General features: G+C 43.5%; 1 protein-coding gene across 6 annotated transcripts in view; it reads left to right on the forward strand.

Annotated features, from left to right (window-relative positions):
• MAST3 (microtubule associated serine/threonine kinase 3) overlaps positions 1–21,939 on the forward strand; it is a 1,229,968-nt gene that overhangs the window by 1,057,825 nt on the left and 150,204 nt on the right. For all 6 annotated transcript variants that reach the window (XM_069649250.1, XM_069649247.1, XM_069649248.1 and 3 more), the window contains 4 exons: positions 8,331–8,469; positions 10,761–10,893; positions 20,623–20,788; positions 21,293–21,394. In XM_069649250.1, the coding sequence (XP_069505351.1) occupies positions 8,331–8,469; positions 10,761–10,893; positions 20,623–20,788; positions 21,293–21,394 (540 nt within the window). The remainder of the gene's footprint in view (positions 1–8,330; positions 8,470–10,760; positions 10,894–20,622; positions 20,789–21,292; positions 21,395–21,939) is intronic.

Here is a 21,939-nt window from a genome sequence, read left to right on the forward strand (position 1 = left end):
TTGCAGTTTTACCTCATTCTACGGGGCAGCGGGGGCGGATGTAAGAAGCAGGTTTGAAAAGGGGGTGGGATGGGTTACCACTTCGTAAAAAGAAGCAAAAGAACACAATGCCTCGGCAGGCCTTTTTACTGACAGCATTTATTCGCTGGCAAATTGTCTTGGAACCAAAGCAACATCAAACTATTAGCCATGCGAGAGAGATGTTTAGTGGAAGTAAGCAGCTTTGTGGCCGAGAGAGCTGTTATATGAAGTACATCACATTACCTCTTCTCTGCCCCTCGTGATAACGCAGGAAGCAAATGGAGCGGTGAGCATGGGGATCAAAATGGCAACCCCGGCTCACTCCGAACTGTCTCTGAGAGAGGGTGGTAAGCATGCCTACATCTCCCCCCAAGTGTGTCCTAAAGTGTTGGAATATCCGATGGTAGGTCTGAGAAGATATAGCTCAGTCGAAACGGCAGGGTTAAATGCAGCCCGCGAGTTAGGTTCATGTGCAACTCCGACCAAGTCCCTGTTCAACTCTGAGACAAGACGGGGGAGGTGGGGCTTTAAATACAACCCCACACATTCTGCTAAACATAACCCCAGCAAACTGAGGACCTACCTTGTTTGAGTTTCTCTTGTTTGTTTTGATGGGCTGTTTCCAGTTACACTGCATGATGTTCCGTAATCGGCTAAATGTGTTCCCTGACTGGTGTATTTATTTAATTGCTTGTTAGTTAAATCAAAATGCAAAATTTCATGAGTTTGGGGGTTGCTAGGGAGAGGTCTCATTTTTATGCTTCACCCCCTCTCCTAGTGAGACCCCTAGCAATTTTTGCTGGATTGGATCTTTTTCTTTATATCCTGAATGAGTAGAGCCTTTTCCCACTCATTCATTCTTATTCTACCTTTTGTAACTCTGTTCTGTGTTTTGCTTGTACTATTGGAGTCTACATATCGCTCCATAGCTCATTTAGGGCATCTATATTTTAGTTTGGCAGCACGCAGCTCCTTATGGGCAGTGTTGCTGGGAACCCCTTGGGTTCACCTTTGAGATTCGTACCTGATCTTTAATTTTGACGGTTCGGAAGGATAGAGAGATACTTTGTATTTCTCCTAAAACTTTATATTCTGAGAGATTGGCACGCTGTTGGGTAAGATTTTCATAGCAATGGTGAATCTTCCTGACCTGTGTCAACCCCAGAACTTTTTGCTTTACTGGTGGATTATTTGTCCCTATACCTCAGTGAGTGGGAACCTTTTACTCTTTTTATGGGCGTGATTTTTAAGACTCTCCATAGTGTCTTTTTAATTTGATCCTATTTGGCAACTTTTGACACTTACTCCCTATTGTTGCTGGGTTGCCCTTTGGGCTCCCCTTTTAACTTTCCCTGGCTAACCTTGTGAGAGCTACAGCTCCCAAGGAAAGAGAGGATATTTTATCCTCTCTAAACTAGATTTAGGTGAGACCAGCACACCCCGCCTTATGTGGAGTGATGGGGAAAATGGCCCCAGCCTTACCATTTTATAGTATTCCTTGTCCTTTCTTCCTCTACCTAACCTCCACGGTGGGAAAATACTTTGTGTCCATTTCATCTTTTGACGGGAGACCTCAGTCAAGCCCGCCCAGGCTCCATAGTAATTGTGAAGGCAGGAAGCGAAGGAGGAGTCCAACACTCTGCACCCCTTTGTCTTCCAGCCTGACTGCGGGAATCCAGTTAAAACTGGGAGGCTGGCTGTCATGAACGGTCTGCCAACCTCCTCCACCCACCCCCCGCTCCCAAGTTTGAATGTTGTAGGTCTGTTTGACTGGGTTCCTGAATAAAAGTCTGATCTGAAGAGTTAATCAGCCACTGGTGCTGAAGATGAAGAAGTGACAGCCGTAGCTACTTCCAGCAACTGGAGAGCCTTCTGTGTAACCGGAGCCTGCTGTTACCCTTCCTTCCAATCGACTTAGGGATCCCAAAAAGGACAGTCCCGTCCTAGAGCCTGGTGAGATCCACTAGACTCAAGAAGACCTGCATTTTGAGCCATCCAACGTTGTGCTGTGACCTTGCGCCATTGTGCAGTGCATGGTCTTTTGAATTCCGAATTGAGCTGAAACTTTGGTGGCATCTTGATGTACCTCCAGAAATGTGAATCGGATCTAAAAAATCCCCTCACCAGAGTGCTGGAGCTTATAAACGATGAGAAGCCAATCTGCGATATAGTCTTCTTCCGGCTCCTGAAAAGGGCATCAAAACCACAGATCTTCATCCAGCCATGAAGAAACTCTTGCCTGGGACCTTCACAGTTGATCCGTGCTGCAGAAGCCCTTTCAGTGTCCTGTCTTCATGACAAGGAATTTCAGCAATCGGGTCTTTGGCTGCATATCCTGAGTCCTCCCTCGTGGCAACCTCTCCTTCATTGCTGAGTAAACCATGCAAAGATCCTCTTGTCTAGAGCCTTCCTCCTGATACCTGCTGCAAAAGTCCTTTCACTGTCCTGTCTTCATGATGAAGGAATTCAGTGACAGGATTTTTGGCTGCAGATCCTGAAGTCTTCTCACTGGAACTTTTCTTCTGTGCTAAGGTACTGTGTTGGCTGGGGTATTTACTTACCTTAAGCCTTTTTTGGGGTGTAAAGCTTTGGGGTGTTTTTGTGATTGGGAGTCCTCTCTTCCAGTTCAACCAGGCCCACTGCTGAAATCCCCCTGGGGTGTCTTCTATGAATTCCCTGGACCCTAACTAACTTAAAGTGAACAACTTACTTGTTGAACAATATTTCACAGGAACTCTGACTTTTGCCTGCAGTAGAAGCCTATCTCACCCTGCCTACAGCGGGCTCCTAGATCACTAGAGTCCCTCTTCTGCTCCTGTGTGAACTCGTGCAGTAGAATAGGGAAGGTATGGATAAGTAAAGGATTCTGTCTGGAAAAGTACAAGTGTTTAAAAGTGTACTTACTTGTAAAAGAGTTATTGATAACTGTAGCTCTTAGAGTGAACAGTTACGAAAGTGCTTACCTTGAAAGTGTTCTGCCGCTTGTAAAACTATATGTAAGGTTATTTAACCTACCATTACTTTCATTAGAAACTGCTCTGCCAAATTGGTTGTGCTTCTTTCCCAAATGTAATGCCTATGGTTTCACTTTACTATTCCTGTTAGGATATAAATGTATGAGTGTTCCCAATTGGGTCTTGCTTCCCCTTAGCTGCTGTTAACCTGTCCAGAATAAGTCTGCTTTAGGTTGTACTTACCCTTAAGTTGCTGATAGCTCCTTTTAAATGTATAAAGGTTTTACTCACCTAGAATAACGGTATGTTATCCTGAATAATAAGTATGTTTTTACGGTTCCTTGAATGACTATTCAGAAAAGTCTATTTGCAAGTTGGTTTACTATGTGAATTCTTTGTTGAGCGTCACTGTATAACTGACAGGGTCTACTACCCCTGAATTACTGAAAGTAATCAAAAAGTAACTTATAGTTTTACTCCCAAGAATAGGTGTGACCTATACTAAATGTGTACGATAAGGTTTGGCTTTGCTAGACTTACTGTTGGGTATTGTGAATAAGGTTGTATGCTTTGGTCTGTAGAGGTGTTTTTATAAATGTATTTATGACTCTATGACCTGTACTTTCCCCAAGACCTGGCCTACTTGTATTTATAATACACCTTTATTTTTTGTAATACTTCTGGTTGTCAGTGTTTCTATTGAATCCTTGGTGTACTACAGGTTCAGTGTACTTTCCTACAACCCTCTCTCCCTTATGAGAAGAGCCTGGCTACTCTCTTCATTGCCCTGAACTCGGATGTTACATCTTTATACTAAGAGTGGAGCCTTGTGCTGTCTCAGTTGAATGGTTTTACTAAGCCCTTAGTTGGACTTCAGTAATACTGTCCTAACACCAGGTGCTCAGCTTGGAAGCTGTTTTTTTTTGTTTCTGTGCTACTTTAAAATGGGTTAGACCTCTCGGTCAGCCTTTGGAGCCATGCTTTAAAGATGACCTGAGGGCCCTTCATCTCAAACAGAGGCAAGTGGAACGTAAGTGGCACTCTTCCTATGGGCAAACTGACAAGCTACTGGCGGGTCAAATCACTAAGCAATCCCATCAAGCAAATCGTGAAGGCAAAAGTGTGTTTTATACTAAGAGTTGAGACCGCCCTGAATCAAACTAAGCAGTTATTCTCATTGGTGCGATCATTGTCATCAAACACTACCTCCTCGGCAGGTGTGGTCCCCTCAAATGCTTTGCAACGCCTGTCTGACTTTTTGTTCTCAAAATTGAGGATATTCGTACTAACATCAAATCTAGCTTGTGCGAGAGCAACCTGGCTCTGGTTATACAGGAGGCTGTCTCTACCCACTCATGGTCCTCTTTTCCTATTTTCACTCCTGAGACAATATTAACCGCTACTAGGGGTTTTAAATCTGCATCTCCCCTTAACCCCGGTTCCTCTAAGGTGCTCAAGGATATTATGTGTATCTTGTTGATTTGTGTAGTGCGCCTAGCCCAAGGGCATCTGGGCGTGTTTCTTAAAGGTTACAGTTACATATATTTACATACTGATACATATACATTACATATACATGTGCATATAGTAGATATTTACAATGGTGTTCCACATGATGGTATAACACACAGCAAAACAGACGCAAGTTGTTCTGAGCAAGGTATCTAGTGTTGGCTCTAGTGGTCCTGAGCTACAAGCCAGGTTTTGGCTTTACTTCTGAAGGAGTAGTATGAGGATTCTGATCTGAGTGGGTTGGGTAGAGAGTTCCAGAGCCTTGCAGCAAGCAGCAGGACACGGATACCCCCTGCTTTCTGAAGCTTGAACCTTGGTAATAGAGTACTTGGGCTGCTCTATGAGGGTGATCAGAGGTGTTGCTTGTGAATTGATTGGACGGGTATTTCGGTGCCTGATTGGCAAGGCATTTATTCGTAAGTGACAGTGATTCTTTTGGTGATCGATTGCCAATGTAAGCTATGTCTAGTGTCGGAAATGTGATGAGTTCTAGTAATATTCAGTCCTGCCCTGATGGCATTGTTTTGTGTTACTTGTAGTTTATTTAGGTTCTGTTGGCTGGTCCCTAGATAGAGTGTGTTGCAATAGTCGATTTTTGACATAAGAGTTCTGGCAAGGGTGGTGCAGTTGGAGGTGGTAAGGAATGGTCGACAGGCGGTGATGAGTTTACAAGTGTAGGCCGTTGAGGAGATTATGGAATTGGATTGTCTTGTTAAGGATAGTATAGAATCTAGATATATGGCAAGGTTTTTAGTGTCATTGGATACCTTTATGATATTGCCATCAGTGATGAAAGAGTTAAAGATTGGATCTCATTTATTAATCTCGGTTGAGATCCTAAGAGGAGTAGCTCTGTCTTATCATTAAGACAGAGCCCATGTTGTGCCACCCAGGCCTGAATGACCAGATAGACGTTGTTTAGTGCTTTGGAGTCCGCTTTGTGGTCTCCAGTGATGGGGATGAGTATTTGGGTGTCCTCTGCATAATTAGTGTAGGTGACACACAAATAGTCGAGAATATCGAAGAGAGGCTTCGTAAACACATAGTGTTGGTGATCCACATGATCCTTGGGGGAGCCCGTACAGAACTGGTCACGGTTCAGCGGAGGCTGATGGGGAGAAGACCCTCATTGATCTATTCTCCAGGAAGGATCCGATCCAGGTGGTGGCTTTGTCCGAGAAGTGAGCTCCAGATTTGAGATGGTTGCAAAGTATTTGATGGTTGATCAAATGCCGCCAAGAGATCGAGCAGTAGGAGGGCGGCCAGCTTGCTGTTATCTTTAAGGTCTTTGATTTGGGTTTTTAAATCGATTTAAAGCTGTTTTGGTTCCATGCCTTGGTCGGAAGCCTGATTGTCTAAGGCTAAGGAGGTTATTATATTGTAGATAGTCCTGGATCTGCAGGTAAGCTGCTCTGTCCAGGATTCTGAGTAGGAAGGCGATAGTGGTGATGGGCCCGTAATTAGTGGGGGTGCTATGTCACTGTTTTTAAGTAAGGGGAGGACCCAGGCATCTTTGAGGTTGTTAGGCACGATGCCTGCGTTGAATCAGGCATTTATAAGGGCGGTGATGAATGGTGCTAGTTCCTTAGTAGCCTCCTTAATGATGGAGGCTGGACAAGTGTCGCCCTGGAAGTAAGATGGTTTAAGTTTGATGATGATATTTTCGACCTCTTTGATGGAGAGTGGTGAGAAGTAAAATGGTTTGTGGGTGTGTTGAGGGAGGTCAGAAGCTCTGGTAGGTGTACTACAGTGTGTGTCAAGAGACAGACTATGCCAGATATTGCCACTTGGGTGATGCAGGCAGTGAACCTTTCGTGTTCGTCCGGTTCTATTCCAGTGGAATTGAAGCAGGCTCTCGTTATTCCTCTTCTTAAAAAGCCTGCACAGGACCACACTGTTTGGGATTACTTTCATCCAATTTCACTTCTCCCTTTTCTTATGTAACTGTTAGTCTCCGATTTCTCCTCTTCCTAGTTCTTGTCTGGAAACGTCTAATTTTCTTAACCCCTTTCAGTCTGTTTTCTGCCATGGTGTGGGCCCGGAAAGTGTCCTGGTCTTAGTGTTGGATGGCCTGGCCTGGCTGGCTGACCACGATGGACTGGGAGCACTGATATTATTAGATCTGTCGGGTGCCTTCAGCACGTTCAACCACTCCCTCCTGTTGGACCACCTGGCGTCCTTGTTTTAAAATCCTGGGTTGAAAGCTGCCGAAGTCCTTCCCGAGTACTGCTGCAGGAGCCATCCAAACCTCCTCCCTCTTATCCCCACGACTAAGGCTCAGGAACCAGGGTCTGCATAGGTGTAGCAAGACGACATCCGGCTGCACCACTTTTCTTCTAACCAGAGGGGACTGTTTGGGCTTGAGGTTACTTACCTTCTTGTCTTAAATTGGTCTGTCTCGCTTGCGATTTGCACTTGCTTAACTTTCTGAGTTGATTTCAACTCCCCTTTGCACAGGCTTAACAGCTTGTGTTCCTACAGGGATTTTCTGAACTAGCTGACTTTGTGAAAGACTTTTCATCCAAGAAGTGTATCAGCACTGTAGACGTTGTCCAATTGTCTTTGGCTGTCCTGGCTCCATAAAGGCACTTTTCTGAATGGCATTGCTTTTCCTCTCATAGGTTAAATGTGTTGAACACTTTTTTTTTGTTGTTGTTGCTGGGAAAGGCTTACCTAGCTTTCATTGGACGATGTCCTCACATTATAAGTACATGTTCTAACCTTTATATTTTTCTCTAAACCCTTCCTTTCTGAAACTGAGTTTGAAAAGTATAATGGTGTTATATATTAATGCAGTACTATCCTTGTTATTGAAGTCACTTCAGGGTGTAGGAGAAATGTAGTGGCATATCCAAAGAGTATTCACCAACTTTATTGATTTTGAAAAAGTAATTCCAAAGTTTGCTACAAACAATTGCCTTTTTAAAGAAGCTGAACTAAAACTTAGTGTAAATAAATATAAACCTTCAGAGTTAAGTGTTACTTGGCTAATTGTATTTACGGATTTCATTTGTACAGCTCTACAGCTCACATGTACCCCTCTGGCTGCTCATTCACACTAACAACTTGTGTAGTACAGACCTATACCAAAAGGTGGGTGACCTAATACCAAGCAGATAAGTCTTGTGTAGTCTCACATTGTGTGACTGCACCAATTCTTACCTAAGAGGGGCCCTCATGTAATACATGTAGTACTACTGACCAAACACTAAAATGCAATGCTATGCATGTTCTGTCGGATACAAGCTCAAAGACTATTACTGGGTAAGTTACTTTTGTCATATCTATATATCCTAAAAAGTGGTCCCATTTTGACCTTAAGGCCCATCTTATCTGTCCTTAGTTGGTGAGTGTGGAGGGATCTGTCCCTCCATACCCCAGGGATCCTTGGCCTAAACCTTGGATTAAAGCAGGGAACCCCAGCACACATTAATCTCAGTAATACTAGCAATGTCACGATTGCATTAATGCACTTCACAATACAATCTTTGACTATAAAGTAGATTGAATACATTGTCTTAATGTGCTGCTGTGACAAGTACACATGTATGAAGAAATGCACATGTACAGTAGATTTTGACCCTGTTAATTTAGCCAATATAATTTTCAAATTTTGAAAAGCTTTTTATTTTTTAACATATATTGTTCACTTAGTAGGAACTCGAGGCTAAATGTGGTATTTATTGCAGACCCTTCTAGCTAAACCGACTGGTCCCCGTGTGCAATTATCCATGAAATGTCAATTCAGATCAGACTTTTTTTGGGAACGTTATTGCCAGCAGGTGCATGCCAAAATGCAGTGCCTGCAGCTATGACTAACAAAACCTTTTATATTTTCCACAGGCGGTGACTGTGCTACACTTTTAAAGAACATGGGCCCCCTTCCCGTTGATATGACCCGAATGTACTTTGCTGAAACTGTTCTTGCCCTAGAATACCTGCACAACTATGGGATTGTTCACAGGGACCTCAAGCCGGACAAGTAAGTATTAAGAAAAATGGGTACTGCATTTTCAGGGGGACCTAATGACGTCTTCGGTTTATTCAGATTAACAAGGGGGGGGGGGGTCCTGGGAGTCCCTCTGCCAGACATTAGACCTGGTTACGAGATCCTTACCCAGATTCTTTAGCTCACTATCTTTCACAGAGGAGAAATATCCAAAACATATCAGTCGTTGTCCTGCCCTGGGGCGGGCAGTCCAGCACCGAAATGCCAGGCAATTCTCTTCTGAACAAGAGTACCAACAACAACCCCTATTTTGGGGGTGCACACTCACATTTACTGTGTATGGATATGAAATGTGGCTAGTGCCCTAAATTGGTCCACACGCCACTGTGGTGCCAGAAAGTCTGGATGTTGGGCATGAGTGAAACCAATAGAAGTCACTGATTGGACAACTACTGGCTGTTTAAATGGTGCATAGGCTTACCATTTGTGGTCTTGGACTTGGTTGCAATCTGGATTTTGGACAAGAGGACTCCTGCAGCCATTTCTTCAGATCAGCGTTGGAGCCAAGATTCCCATGTAGACTAACAGCCAACTGAAGGTCCGAATATGACCCTTGAAGAGGCCTGGCATCCCTTCCCACGATTGGCCTGGTGAAGTCCTGTGAACTACCTGATCTGCAAAGGCACTGCGTGGTGCTTGAACCCCTTCACTTGTGGGACCAACCACTCTCAATGTGTTCTCGAGAATCCAGCTGTCTTGAGCACCTTGGTAGAACTGTCGCCGTTTTGCGTTTTCACCTGGAACTTTGATGGTTCGCAGCTTGTTGTTCGAGACGCCTTCCTGCCGCATTTCAGGGTCCCTCCCGCAAGGGATCCTGTTCTAGAAGGACGTCTACAACTGCGACTGGAAGAAACTCTGCCATAGTTTGTGTGCAGTGTCCATTGCTGGAACTTGCCTTCCCCCCATTCTGTTTAGTGTCCTGAACCTCCAGTCGACCTCTGCCACCGCGTACCCTCCCCACCCCCCAGTCGACCGATCATGTAATCTGGGTAAAATCGTAGTCGGTAGGGCGGGGGCGGGGTGGTGGTATAGTAAATGAAAAGCATTCGCCTCCTCCTGTCCTCCATAGGATAGCATTGAGAACAAGTCTCTTTGTGGGTAGTACCATCTGAAAGATGAGAACACATTTTACTTCCTAGTAACTTTTGTTGCATCTCTTCTTTTGAACAATCACCAGCACAAGTAACTTAACTTCTACAGATGCATTCTAGGGAGAAGCATTATGACTCCTGTGACGTTTGGGCACAAGGCCCCATTCTTCTTGGAGATTGGAATAACGAAGATAGGGAATATCACTTGTTTTTGGTTACTTACCTCCTATGTTGATTTAAGTCACTGGATGCATTTTAAGGACTTATGTTGACTGTATATATGTTTATTATTGTGTTGTTGGAGATCACCTGCTTGTTTCATTTTTAGAGTGTTTTTTAAGGCCTAGAATAAATAATTGGATTTGTAAACATTCCTGTCTAAATTGAATTAGTGTGTGCTTTACTATGTGGATCCCTGACCCCACCCACTCTCCTAAGAGTACCCTTGACTGCTCTCCATGTTTACCTTTATTGGGTTGTGGCTAATCTCATAGTTCCCCGGTTCATAGTCTGTCCACCAGGCCAGATACTAGAAATCTATCTTAACAGCTGCCACCAGCCTACACTACAACACACTTGTAGGGCGATAGGATCACCCTGGTCCAAAATGGGGTGCTTAACAAGCAACCCTGCCCTAGTAAACACCAGAATGGAGAATTACATGAAAAACTGTTGCAGTGTCAGGGGATTTCAGTAGATGTCTCTCTGTTAAAAAAACAAAATGTTTAAGGGTCCTACAAAATGAGAGCAGGGAACCCCAAATATGTAGTTCTTTCCTAGCATTACTACTATTGAAATGGTTTAGATTACACACAGATTTACAGATGTGCTCTCATCAATTTGCCAGCCAACCAATACCCCGCTGTATGGTTTTTTATACATTGCAATTTGAACTGAATTTACAGAAATAAAAGTAGCATACTGTTAAATACAGCAGTAAAAAGAAATCTGATGGTTAAGATGCATTTTAAACTGAAAATTGAACACAACTGGACCTGTAGTTGAATAATCCCCAATTTCTAATTCTACTCGACATACAAGGAGCATTGTTTCAGCTCTTTGACTTTTCAGAGTTCTCCGAAGGTCCTCTTTTGCATAAAGTGTTGCATGCCCTGTGAGTCCAGCTCTCCTACTGGTGTGACCTTGATGCTGTGTTGGCTTTGTTCTCTGCAGCTTACTGATCACCTCAATGGGCCACATTAAACTGACAGACTTTGGGCTTTCGAAGATTGGCTTGATGAACATGACCACAAACCTGTATGAGGGGCACATCGAGAAAGACACCCGGGAGTTTCTGGACAAGCAGGTAAAATGAGTGCAGAAATGTGTAAAGTGCAGTAGCACAATCGGAATAATCCAAAGGCACTGCCAGTCTGAACGAACTGATCCCTTGTGGATGTGTTTTCGTGTTCACTGTTGTTGAGTACGCCTTTCAGAGGAAGGCATTAGCAAGTATTCTATCTGATACTGTTGTGTGCATCTCCTGAACTGCTACTAAGTGGCTGTACATGCAGCGGGCAGGGGCTTTGCCCATTCCTCCAATTTAAGGTGACTGGTGGGAGGCACAGAGAAAGTAATGTTCCTTTTAGAGGTCATGGGATGTCAAAACTAGCCTAACTGCTAAGGGTTCCTTACACAACATACACTACTCTTCTCTTTTGTCTATCTGATTGCCCTCGGAGCCCCTGTGTGGGATATAACCTCATAGTTGACAGCTACCCATGTGTACTTCTGTATTGTTAGCGACGATCTCCGTTTCGTGGCCAGTTGTATTAAGTGGCATTAATCCATAGTCTGAATAGTTTCCTTATGGCACCTATAGTACATTTGGTTAACTAGAGTAATGTAGGCTCTTTTCACCAACATATTTTTTTGTATCTCTTTGCACAGGTCTCCAGTGCATTCCTATTAAACAAATCGTTTTTGTACAAGTAGATTGTGGTGTACTGCGTTTCTACTCCGATCCTAGAAGACTTTAAGATCTTTTGAAGGTTACACAGACTGGCCTACTCCATATGACAGATAAGGTTTGGCATGCAGTTGTGTGTCGTGTAAAAATAAGGTGAAGGGCAGAGACATGGTTTCTGACATTTTGTACGTATTTATTATAGTTATTTGACATGTGTATCAGAAAGGCTGTACAAAGAAACCTTTGCAGAAGGTGAAACCCTTAAGTGGCTTGCGAGGGGGCAGAAGGACCTGATTTTGTCAGAGGTACCAGGGTCTAGGGACAGAGTTGGTAAAAGTTTTCAATCGAAGGCAGTAGCTTGAGGTATATTAAGAGACTATCTCTGCAAGGTGACGAGAGGCAAAACCATGATTTAAATGAATGACTGGGATCAGTAACTTGTCTGAGGATCTGTGGTAGGCTGTGAGCCATCCAGCCTAGTCTTGGTTGGAAGAATTAAAGGTGAGTGTTTATGGATGAGGCTGTCGCCCTCTTCGAATTGGCATAGTCCAAGAGAATTACTAAGGTTTTTGGCAGCATGGCAAATGTTTAGTAGTTTCTATTGGGTGGAGAGTGCCTTGAGGTTACTCACATGGTGAGCCTGTGCTTGATGTGGCTCCTCAGGGAGAAGAGACTGTAGATGAGCACTGTCTTGTGAGCGGTGGAATGATTTGTTGTTTTCAAGCACATCATCGTGGTTCACAGATTTGTTTTTTCTAAGACGCATAGCCCCACATATGTTCCAATCCCAGAAATCCCTTTTTTCCTTTGACACTTCACCCACATTGCTACAGTGGAAAATCTCAACTTCCACTGACTGAACTCTAGGCATGCTGTGTAAAAAAAAAAAAAAAAAAAAAGTATTGTATTAGGATGCCACGCAAAGTGTAAACCCTCCCCCCACGCCCATAATGTGACATTTATGATGGAAGTGGCAGGCTTTGTTTATGAGCAGCTGTACGGAGCTAATCTTTTGGAACCAGAGCGGGCTGATTGAGTCTTAAGGCTGGACAGCAACACTAGTATATGTATGCATGATTTAGAAGTAAGGGCCTCCACCTGCTAGGTATAAACCTGAGGCAGTAGCACCCTTGATTATATTAGTTAACCTACTGTACACTCACACCGACTTGTAGGTAATGCATGGGGAGGATGCAATTGTCCTCTTTCAGAGAATCAAACTGTTGGGAACAGATTTCCATCTTTGTGCAAAATTCTCTCTACCTGCGAGTCCCCCAGCACATTTTGCTGGACTCTTGGATTTTTTTGACCGATTCTCCTGATATTTTTACTCCGATCATGGAATCTTTTTTTTTTTACCTCTTTTTGGAGGCATGGTTTCCTCCAGTTTTAAAGGCATCTACAATTTTCTAAAGCCGCCCGCAGCACTTTCTGTGCACTGTTGCTGGAGGCTCCTAGAGCTTTCCTGTGATTGTTTTTACCTGACTGTAGAGTCTTCATTTTATGCCAAATGTCCACCTGTGGGACCTCCAGCACTTTTTCCTGAACTTGTGGATATCTTTTCTGTGTTCCTGAATATGTGGGAAACTTTTTCGCGCACACTCACCCTGTTGGAAAAGATTTGATGCAGTAACCTTGTGGGGAGAATACACTTGTCTTGCCCTCTTGGTATTAGGTAACCCACCTATTGGTATAGGCCTGTACTACACAGGTTGGTAGTGTGACTGAGCAGCCAGACTTATCTCAAGAGGGGTAAATGTGAGCTGTAGAGCTGGAGCATTGATATCCACAATTACAAGTATACAAATAACACTTACACTCAAGGATTTCTAGTCAAATAATTATTTTTTGGTCAGTTTTAAATAAGCCTTCTTTAAAAGGGGAAATGTGCAACAATACAAATCTACTTCAAAATACGTTCTCCGAATCAAGTTAAGCAAGTAGATACTCTTTTGAGATGCTTCACACACACTTCCTATACCCTGAGGTGACCTCAATTACTAGGCCGTATTGGCATTTATATTCATATATCACTTTTGTACTGGGTAAATTCTGAGGTTGGTAAAAGGGGAAAGGTTAATGGAAGGAAAAAGGTTAACGGGTTGTCAAAGCATGTGAGCACTTTTTAAATCCCCCAATGAAGTCTAGATAGAACCTTTACCAGAAATACTAGTTGAAAACCAATTTACCACCTATGAGGGACAGCTGGAATAAAAGTCAGTGGGTTAGAAGAATCTGCAGGGAGGCAGGACAGCCAAAGTCAATTTGAACAATGTCTATGGAGCAGAGGCACTTCTTAGATAGCACAAAAGTCTTGCACAAAGTTAGAGAGTTTGTAGAAAACAACTGTTGAGACACAAGCTGTTAGGCTTGTGAATGTCAGAACTGAGATCAACTCTTTGTAAAGCAGCTACTGCAAGTCTCCAGTGAAATAATGCAAGCTATAGACAAAGAAGTAAGTATCCCTTGGTCATCATAGCCCCTTAGGTTAGAAGTAGAGGATCCCGCTGGCTTCTGTTCTGGTTGCAGGGATGTAGATCTTGGGTTCCTGGGCCTCAGTCGTGGAGACAAGAGTGAGGACATCTGGAGGACTCCTGCAGTGCCGTTAAGGTCGGTGGCACCTTCGGGCTCTTTTCAGTTCAGCTGCAGTTTGCGGTTTCAGCTACCTGCAAATAGCACCACTGCAGATCTCGGACAATGGATGGGCTTTCTTCACTCCTTGAGTCCAGCACTCTGGTGAGGTGACTCGAGCTTGGGTCATCGCAGTTTTGAGTTTTGACCCGAGACTTTGGGGAATCCAGTATCCAGCAAAGCACCCTTCTGCCGAATTTCATCATTCCAGCAGCTTTGGTCCACGAGATAAAAGGCTGCATTATACCGCGTGAGTTGGGGCCCCCATTTGTCACTGCAACAGTGACGATTGCTGAAGGTGGTTTATCCTGCGTTCCTTCCAGTGCCCGAGACCTGCAGCATCAGTATTTTCTTCCTTCATTGGAATCGAGAATAACGGCTCCTGTCCCATACCAGACCTGTATTCGCACCTACAGTGCCTTTGCATCTGGAAGCTGAACGGAGGGTGGGAAATCGTACCTCTGGTGACCACCTCTAGACCTGCCAAAGTCACTTACCGGTAGCCCTTTGTTCATCCAAACGCATTTATACGCTGAAGCTTATTTTTGGCCTTCTTGTTGGCTTGGGTAGTGTACGCTGCCTAATGCCCTCCGATGGTTGGGAACAGCTTTGTTCATCGTAGCAGATTCTCACCAACACTTGGAACCCGTTTCACCCCTTCAGAATTATTCCTCTAACTTTTTCCTGCTCTCTAAGTAGTACTTTTGGATTTAACATATGAAAGTGCGTTCTACGCGCGTATTGAACATTGAGCACGGGGCCCCTTAATCTTAGGGTTGGACTCTGAAGACTGTTGGTACTATAAAGGTAATTCACCCTTTTCCTTTGCAGGTACTGGTCGAATTATTAACTGTTAGGACAGTTTTTCTGAAGTCCAACTAAGGTTTTAGTAAAATCATTCAAATGAGGCAGTAGAAGACTCACTCTTACTATAAGGCCATACCACCTGAGTTCATGGTAGCGTAGACGGAGCTGCCAAGCTTATTTTAGGAGGGAGAGAGGGCTGTAGAATCAGTACAAATGAAATTGTAATACAAATGGTCCAAAGAAACACTGAAACACTATGCATGTAAAAATAAATGATTTATTTAAATACAGGTAGGCCCAGATAAATCTAGGGGAGAATAAGTACTAACACATTACATGAAATCACAATTTATAAAAACACAACACTATACTTTAAGGTACACCGACCAAAGTATAAACCTTATTTAACACATAACAGTAGTTCTAGGGAATGCAAAACCTTTTCATACACATTCATCTATTCTTGGGGAGTACAAACCAATGGTTACTTTCACAATTACATTCAGTAATGCAAGGGCTGTAGACCCTACCAGTTGTACAGTGACTCTCAGTACAAATCACATAATCAGTCAACTGGACAATATACTTTTGGTGAGTAGTGGAACACTTATTGTAGTTACAGTAAAAAACCTGTAACTAATTCTTTGATAAGTTATACTAGGTGAGTAGAACCTAAGGATGTAATATTCAATTACAGGTGTTTTTGAGATCAGTGAAGCACAGAATGAGATAAGAAGTAACTCTTGTAACTTATTTTTTGGGATGCAACACAGCTAACTCAAGGTAAGTAAAACCCATATACTTTTTCAATCTCACAAGGAGTCCAGGTTAGAGCTTTCCCAGCTATACAAGTAACTGATGCATGACTTCTAAGGGACAGTTAGAACCACAGACTCTGGGTTAGATAGCACAGGGAAAGTAAACCCTAATGTACTTTAAGTTATTATAGGTAGGCAACAACCTAATGCAGACTTCTTCTGGACAGGCTAACAGCAAGTTAGGGGAAGCAAGACCCAGTTGGGGGAAACTCATACAATTATCCTAACAGGACTAATCTAGTGATACCAACAGTAGGAGGACACTCGTACAATTACCGTGCAGGAATAATCTTGTGAAACCAACACATTACTTTTGGGAAGAGGCACAACCTAATCACAGGTGGGTAATATACCTTCACATCTACTTTCTATTAGAATGGCAAAATGGTTTATAAGGAAAGAAAGGTGTTAACCACACTTTTGAGAATAGTGCATCACACATCCAAGGTATGTAAGAACTTTTGTACCTGTGCACTTTTAGAGTTAGTTACCAACCAACTCTTTTACAAGTAAGTAATTTTTAAACACTTATTTTCTTTTCTAGGCAAAAGGCTCAATCCCTTTAAAAGTCTTACCCTTATTCTTGGGGCATGAGTGTTCTCAGTGGCAGAGGGGGGGGGTCACCAGGATCTAGTGTCCAACAGGCAGTGTCAGGATAGGTTCTTAGGTAGTGCATTAGGAAGACTGGGAAAACTGGTGAGTATTTTACTTTAGAGTTAGAAGAGGGACCAGGTGCTTCGCAGAAGACACCCTAGCAGGATTCTAGCAGTGGGACTGGGCGAGAGACCTCCCAATCACAGAAAAAACCACACAGCTTCTCAGAAATCCCAAGAGACTTAAGGTAAGTACATACCCAAGCCAACACAGTACCTCAGCATTGAATAAGATTTTGCAGCAGGACTACTTCAGGATGTGCAGCCAAAAACCTGGTCAGTGGATTCCTTGTTGGCGTGACTGAAAACAGGACCTTGCAGCAGGGATCGATGGAGAAGGCTCTAGGCAAGGTTTTCCTTGCGACTGAATGTGGTTCTGCAGATTTGGCGCCTTTTCAAGGAGCACAGAAGAAGACAGAAAATCGCAGTTGAATTCTCTTTGTTGCAAAGGTCCAGCACTCTGTTGGGACTTTTTTCGGACTCGTGTCTCTGGAGATCCACCAGGGTGGCCACGAAGTTTCAGCGAGATTCGGCATTCAGAAGACCAGGTAATGCACAATGGCTCAAGGTCCCAGGGTATTGGTGTATTGCAGCAACTTGTGGGATGGCTCAAAATGCTTGTCTTGAGTCTAGTGGGTATCACCAGGCTCTGGGTCAGGGTTGGCATTTTCGGAATCTGCAGGTCGATTGGAAGGAAGGGCTACAGCAGGCTCAGGTTACACAGCAGGCTCTCCGGTTGCTGGAAATCATCGCCGCCAATTTTCCTTCATCATCCTCTTCGGTTTCAGTTCCAGTGGTCGACTGGTCTTCAGCTTCCAGGTTTGGAGTATTTAACAGGAATTACAACACAACCTCTGCATTCTCTCCCTGCATTTTACAAGAAGGGGTGGTCTGGTTGTCTAATCAGGACAGCCAGCCCCCCACTGATATTTGTCCCCATTTAGACGAGGAGGAAGACAAAGGGCTATGGAGTTTTGGACCCCTCCCTCGCTTCCTGCCCTGACAGACTGGAGCCTGAGCGGGGAGTCCAGGGGACTCCCGCGAAGATGAAATCGCACACAAGAATTTCCCACTCTGGATGACAGGGTAAGGAACAAGAAAGGACAAGAAAAAACTAAAATGGCGAAACAAGAACTATTTTGGTCAAATGAGCACCCTTGGGTGCCTGTACTGCAGCTGTGAACACAGCCCGCAGTAAAGGTGCACCAAATTTAATACAATGTATCACTGCCACCAGCCATTGAAGGTAAGCTTGTCCCTGTAACAGAATTGTTACAGTTTTAATGTGAAAGGGGATACCTTGTATCTCCCCAGCACACCCCATAAGATGGGGTGTGCTGGCTTCACAGAATAAAATGTAAAAGGGATCCAAAGATCATTTCTACCCTTGGGACCGGTAGTTCTCTCAAGGTTAGCCAAAGAAAGTGCGAGCCCCTAGGGCAACCCAGCAACAGGCACTTATTGCCATGAAGTTGTTAAAGAGGATAATTTTAAAAAGACACTATGGAGAGTCAATAAAATGACACCCATAAAAAGAGTAAAAGATTCTGTGAGTGTGGAAAAAGGTTCCCATGCAGAGGTATTAATGAAAAATATCCCACTAGTAAAGTAATAAGTTCTGGGCTTGACCCAAGTCAGGAAGATGTGCCAGTTCTGTGAAAATCTTACCCAACATTACCTTTTAGCACTGGCTGTTAGGAAAGTTTGTATTAAAGTTGATTTATGGTTGGACTCTACAAGACTTATCGCTTGGTTTCAGGGCCCCAACATCTAATTTAGGCCTGCATTACCCAAGGTTGGTAGCATGGCAGAGCAGCCAGGCATATCTTGGGAGGAGGAATGTGAGCTGTAAATCGGTACAAAGAAATCAGAACATACATGGTCCAAAGAAACACACACTTGTATATCAAAAGGTTATTTTATATATACACAAGGCAATGGGAAATGGGTATCCATAGAAATGCAGGATCAACTAATGCACACCAGGATAATAGGAAGAAATAAAGCAGGTGAGTAAATGTACACTATACTCTTTCAACCATACATGAATGACTTAACTAGCTAAGTAAGAAGCACTTCACAATACTTTGTTGTAAGTATTTCAAGAATGGGGAGAAACCAACATTAGCAATAAGTACCACTGTACAACGTGTAAGGCTTAAACCGACTTTCCCTAACTAGAAGAGTTCTTCATATCGGGTTTCGGAGGGAAACCAGCAATCCCAAAGTGAATAGGAAGATCTTCAGTTGGGGAACAAGCAATGCCAAAGTCAATGGGTGTGCAGCAGTTCTGATGAATATCTTCTTTGTACAGGTAAGTACCAAGTTTGTAGGCTTAAAAAAGGGCACAGGTACTTTGGAGAATCCTCCCTGTAGGTGCTCAAGCTGTTAGATCTGAGTAACTGCTTTTGGGTGACGGCCAAACCACAGAAACAGCACTCAAGAACAAAGTGACATACATGGGTCAAGGTAAGTTTACCAAGAGCCCGACAGTACATGGAAAGTGATAAGATAATGCAGCTGGACGCCTTACTGATGCACATAAACAGACCTTTTTTCCTATTGCTTGGTCATGGGGATGAAAGGAGGGACTCTGGATGGGACCCTGTAGCAGTAGTAATCGAGAGAGGGACTCTCCAGCAACGGATTCGTCTTACTCTGCACCGGTCTGTGTGTTTGGTGCCTTTTTATCTGCACCAGGAGCGAACGGTGCCCGCCAGTTGGATTCCTTTTATTTACTCGGTCCTGCACTCTGGTGGGCAACTCTAGAGAGGATTCTTGCTTCTGGAGGTCCACACGAATGCCACCGAAGTTCCAGCGAAATCTGATTGCGGGAAGACCATGCACTCAACGATGGTCGAGGTACCGCGTATATTGGGATTCTGCAATTCAGGAAGGTCGCAGGACGGCTCAAATTGAAGGTTGTCCGCCAAAACCTGATACCGTCCTTGGAGGAGCTTCCCTGTCGATTCTAAAAGGGGTCACGACAGCAGCTGTGCTTCACCAGCTTCTGCAGGTGCTGGGGGTGCTGCAGGCATCTCTGGTAGTCTTTTTCGGATCATCAATTCCAGTGTTCGATGTAGCATTCTGTCCCAAAAGCTTTACTTTTATGCAGGAACCTGTTCATTAAGTCCTAAATTAACTGTCAATCACCCGGGGAGTGGCTGTCCATGACTAGATTAAACTAAAAATAAACTACATTCACATGTCGGAGCAAAATGAAGAGTGAGTGGGGAAAATGTTCCAATCACTCAGAACAGGTCAAGAAATCCATGCTGGGGGGCGTCTCTCAGGTAGAGATGTATTGGCACCGAAATTGATTCGCCCTCATACGGACTCCAGTGAGTGTATATATATTACATAGTGTGTTGCTTGTGTGGTGTTTTTACGAGTGCTTTTCATTATTCATTGGGGGTATTGGGCCTATAATAGTGTATTTTTATATACAACTGTCTAATTGTAATTCTTGGTGTTTCACTGTGTGTGCTCATTGGAGACACCTGATCACCCTCACTCCTCCTGATATTTAGCCTTGACTGCTCTCCATGCTCCCGTGAATTGTTCTGGCTATCTTCCCAGAAGTGTCCCCTGTTCATCGAACACGGGTGGCCTCCTATCCATCTTTACAGCAGGCCAGAGTTTAGAAATCCATTCTAACAACCATAACGGCAAATCCAGCCCTGGGAGGATGAAGGCCAAATTACAAGATGGCCAAAAGACCGGCATAATCACATTAAAGTATATGGTGTTGGGAAATCTTTCCTAACCCCTGGTTTACATAGTCTAGTTACAAAAACATCTATTTTCCTTTGCTTGATGGGTTGCATCCATACCCCAATTAACTACCACTTCTCTCACTCTGTAATCTAAATTAACCCCCTGTCCCTTTTGTGATTTACAGTCTCGTTGAAAGCACCCAATGACATACAAAATTTGAATAACACATTTCTGCTTCATTTGGGATGGGCATTATGGCACATATTAAATGTTGCAGATTTTGAGATTTCCTACAGCATGAACTATAATCTACAGAAACAGAATCAAAGTTATGTATGATTCTGAAATAAAGGCACATTATTTCTGTGTGCCTGTTTCATGCTCAATGGATTTCCAATTCTTATAATTTACCATTCTGAGCTAAAATTCTGGAGTAAAACCATTTTCGCCCAAAAGTGGGGCTGATGTCATGCTTTAATGTATCCATTTTCTTTTTCCAGGTATGTGGAACTCCGGAGTACATTGCCCCAGAGGTGATTTTCAGACAGGGGTACGGGAAGCCTGTGGACTGGTGGGCTATGGGGATCATTCTATACGAGTTTCTTGTTGGCTGCGTGCCTTTCTTTGGCGATACCCCAGAAGAGCTATTTGGTCAAGTCATCAGTGGTGAGTCGCTCTTAATATACACAATGATTACATTGTCCAGAGACGTCCGTCATTGAGGCGCATGCAGTTCTTACAGCTGAATTGAAAATACTTCAGAATTTGAATAAACTGGAATGCCAAAAACACGTTTCAATCTTTTTCCTAACGAAAATATTGCTTAAAGCAAAATGTGTCGATTTCTAATCTTGCCTCTAGCTTTAATCCCACTGAGTTCAGTACTCTGGGGTTTGCGTCCTAACAATAGTTTTTTGCAAAAGCCTGTTTGTCTTTCTAGTATGTGCAAAGAGTTTCTGGATCAACCTAGAACCCTTTTCACTTACTCGGTCTGTAGCACCAATCTACATCCAACCCCAAGCCCTTCGTTCTTTACAGCGTTATTTTTAGGGATGAGGTAGCAGCCTTATAAGCTTCTCGTTGGGCATTCAGTTCATAGTGTCCTTGATTGATGTGTTCTCTTGGCAAGGCTGACTTGCTCTTTTATACTTGTCCTCCTTTTTGTTTCAGATGAAATAATGTGGCCCAGTGGAGATGAAACGCTGCCCGTTGACAGTCAGGATCTGATCACCAGACTACTAAAGCAGTCACCGCTGGAACGCATAGGCACTGGTACAAAACCATTAATTCTTTATTCAGAATCCTAGTCATCCAATGCTGCATACGTTTAATATTTCTATCTAGTCATAGGGCAAACCTTATCCAAAGGCCATGTATGCTGTTTTGGAATTTCCCAATCCTCCATTACTACTGTTGCAGGGTCTATGGCTTTGCTGAGTCTTGTAGTACAGTCTCCTAGTTGTAGCATGACTCCCCACATTACAGTTATTTCCTTTCCTGGCAATGAGAGACCAAAATAAATTATATAGTTGTAGCATGACTCCCCACATTACAGTTATTTCCTTTCCTGGCAATGAGAGACCAAAATAAATTTCAGTATGTCCTTGGATAGTTTTCTTAGAATTTCCCCTATTGCCCTATCATTCATTTGAAAAGAATAATGTATCTGTCACCAATGTTCCCATACTCTCCCCCACCCCATACACCCCCCCAAGCCCCTCAAACTTCACCTCTGACCATCTAAGGCAGGGATCCTGCTGTCCCAAGACCGAGCAGGATGCACCTGGGATTGATATGCTTGTCACACTCACTGTTGT

The sequence above is a fragment of the Ambystoma mexicanum genome, chromosome 1p (assembly GCF_040938575.1).
Source record: "Ambystoma mexicanum isolate Mex_15411 chromosome 1p, UKY_AmexF1_1, whole genome shotgun sequence".
In the NCBI taxonomy this organism is placed as follows: Eukaryota; Metazoa; Chordata; class Amphibia; order Caudata; family Ambystomatidae; genus Ambystoma; species Ambystoma mexicanum.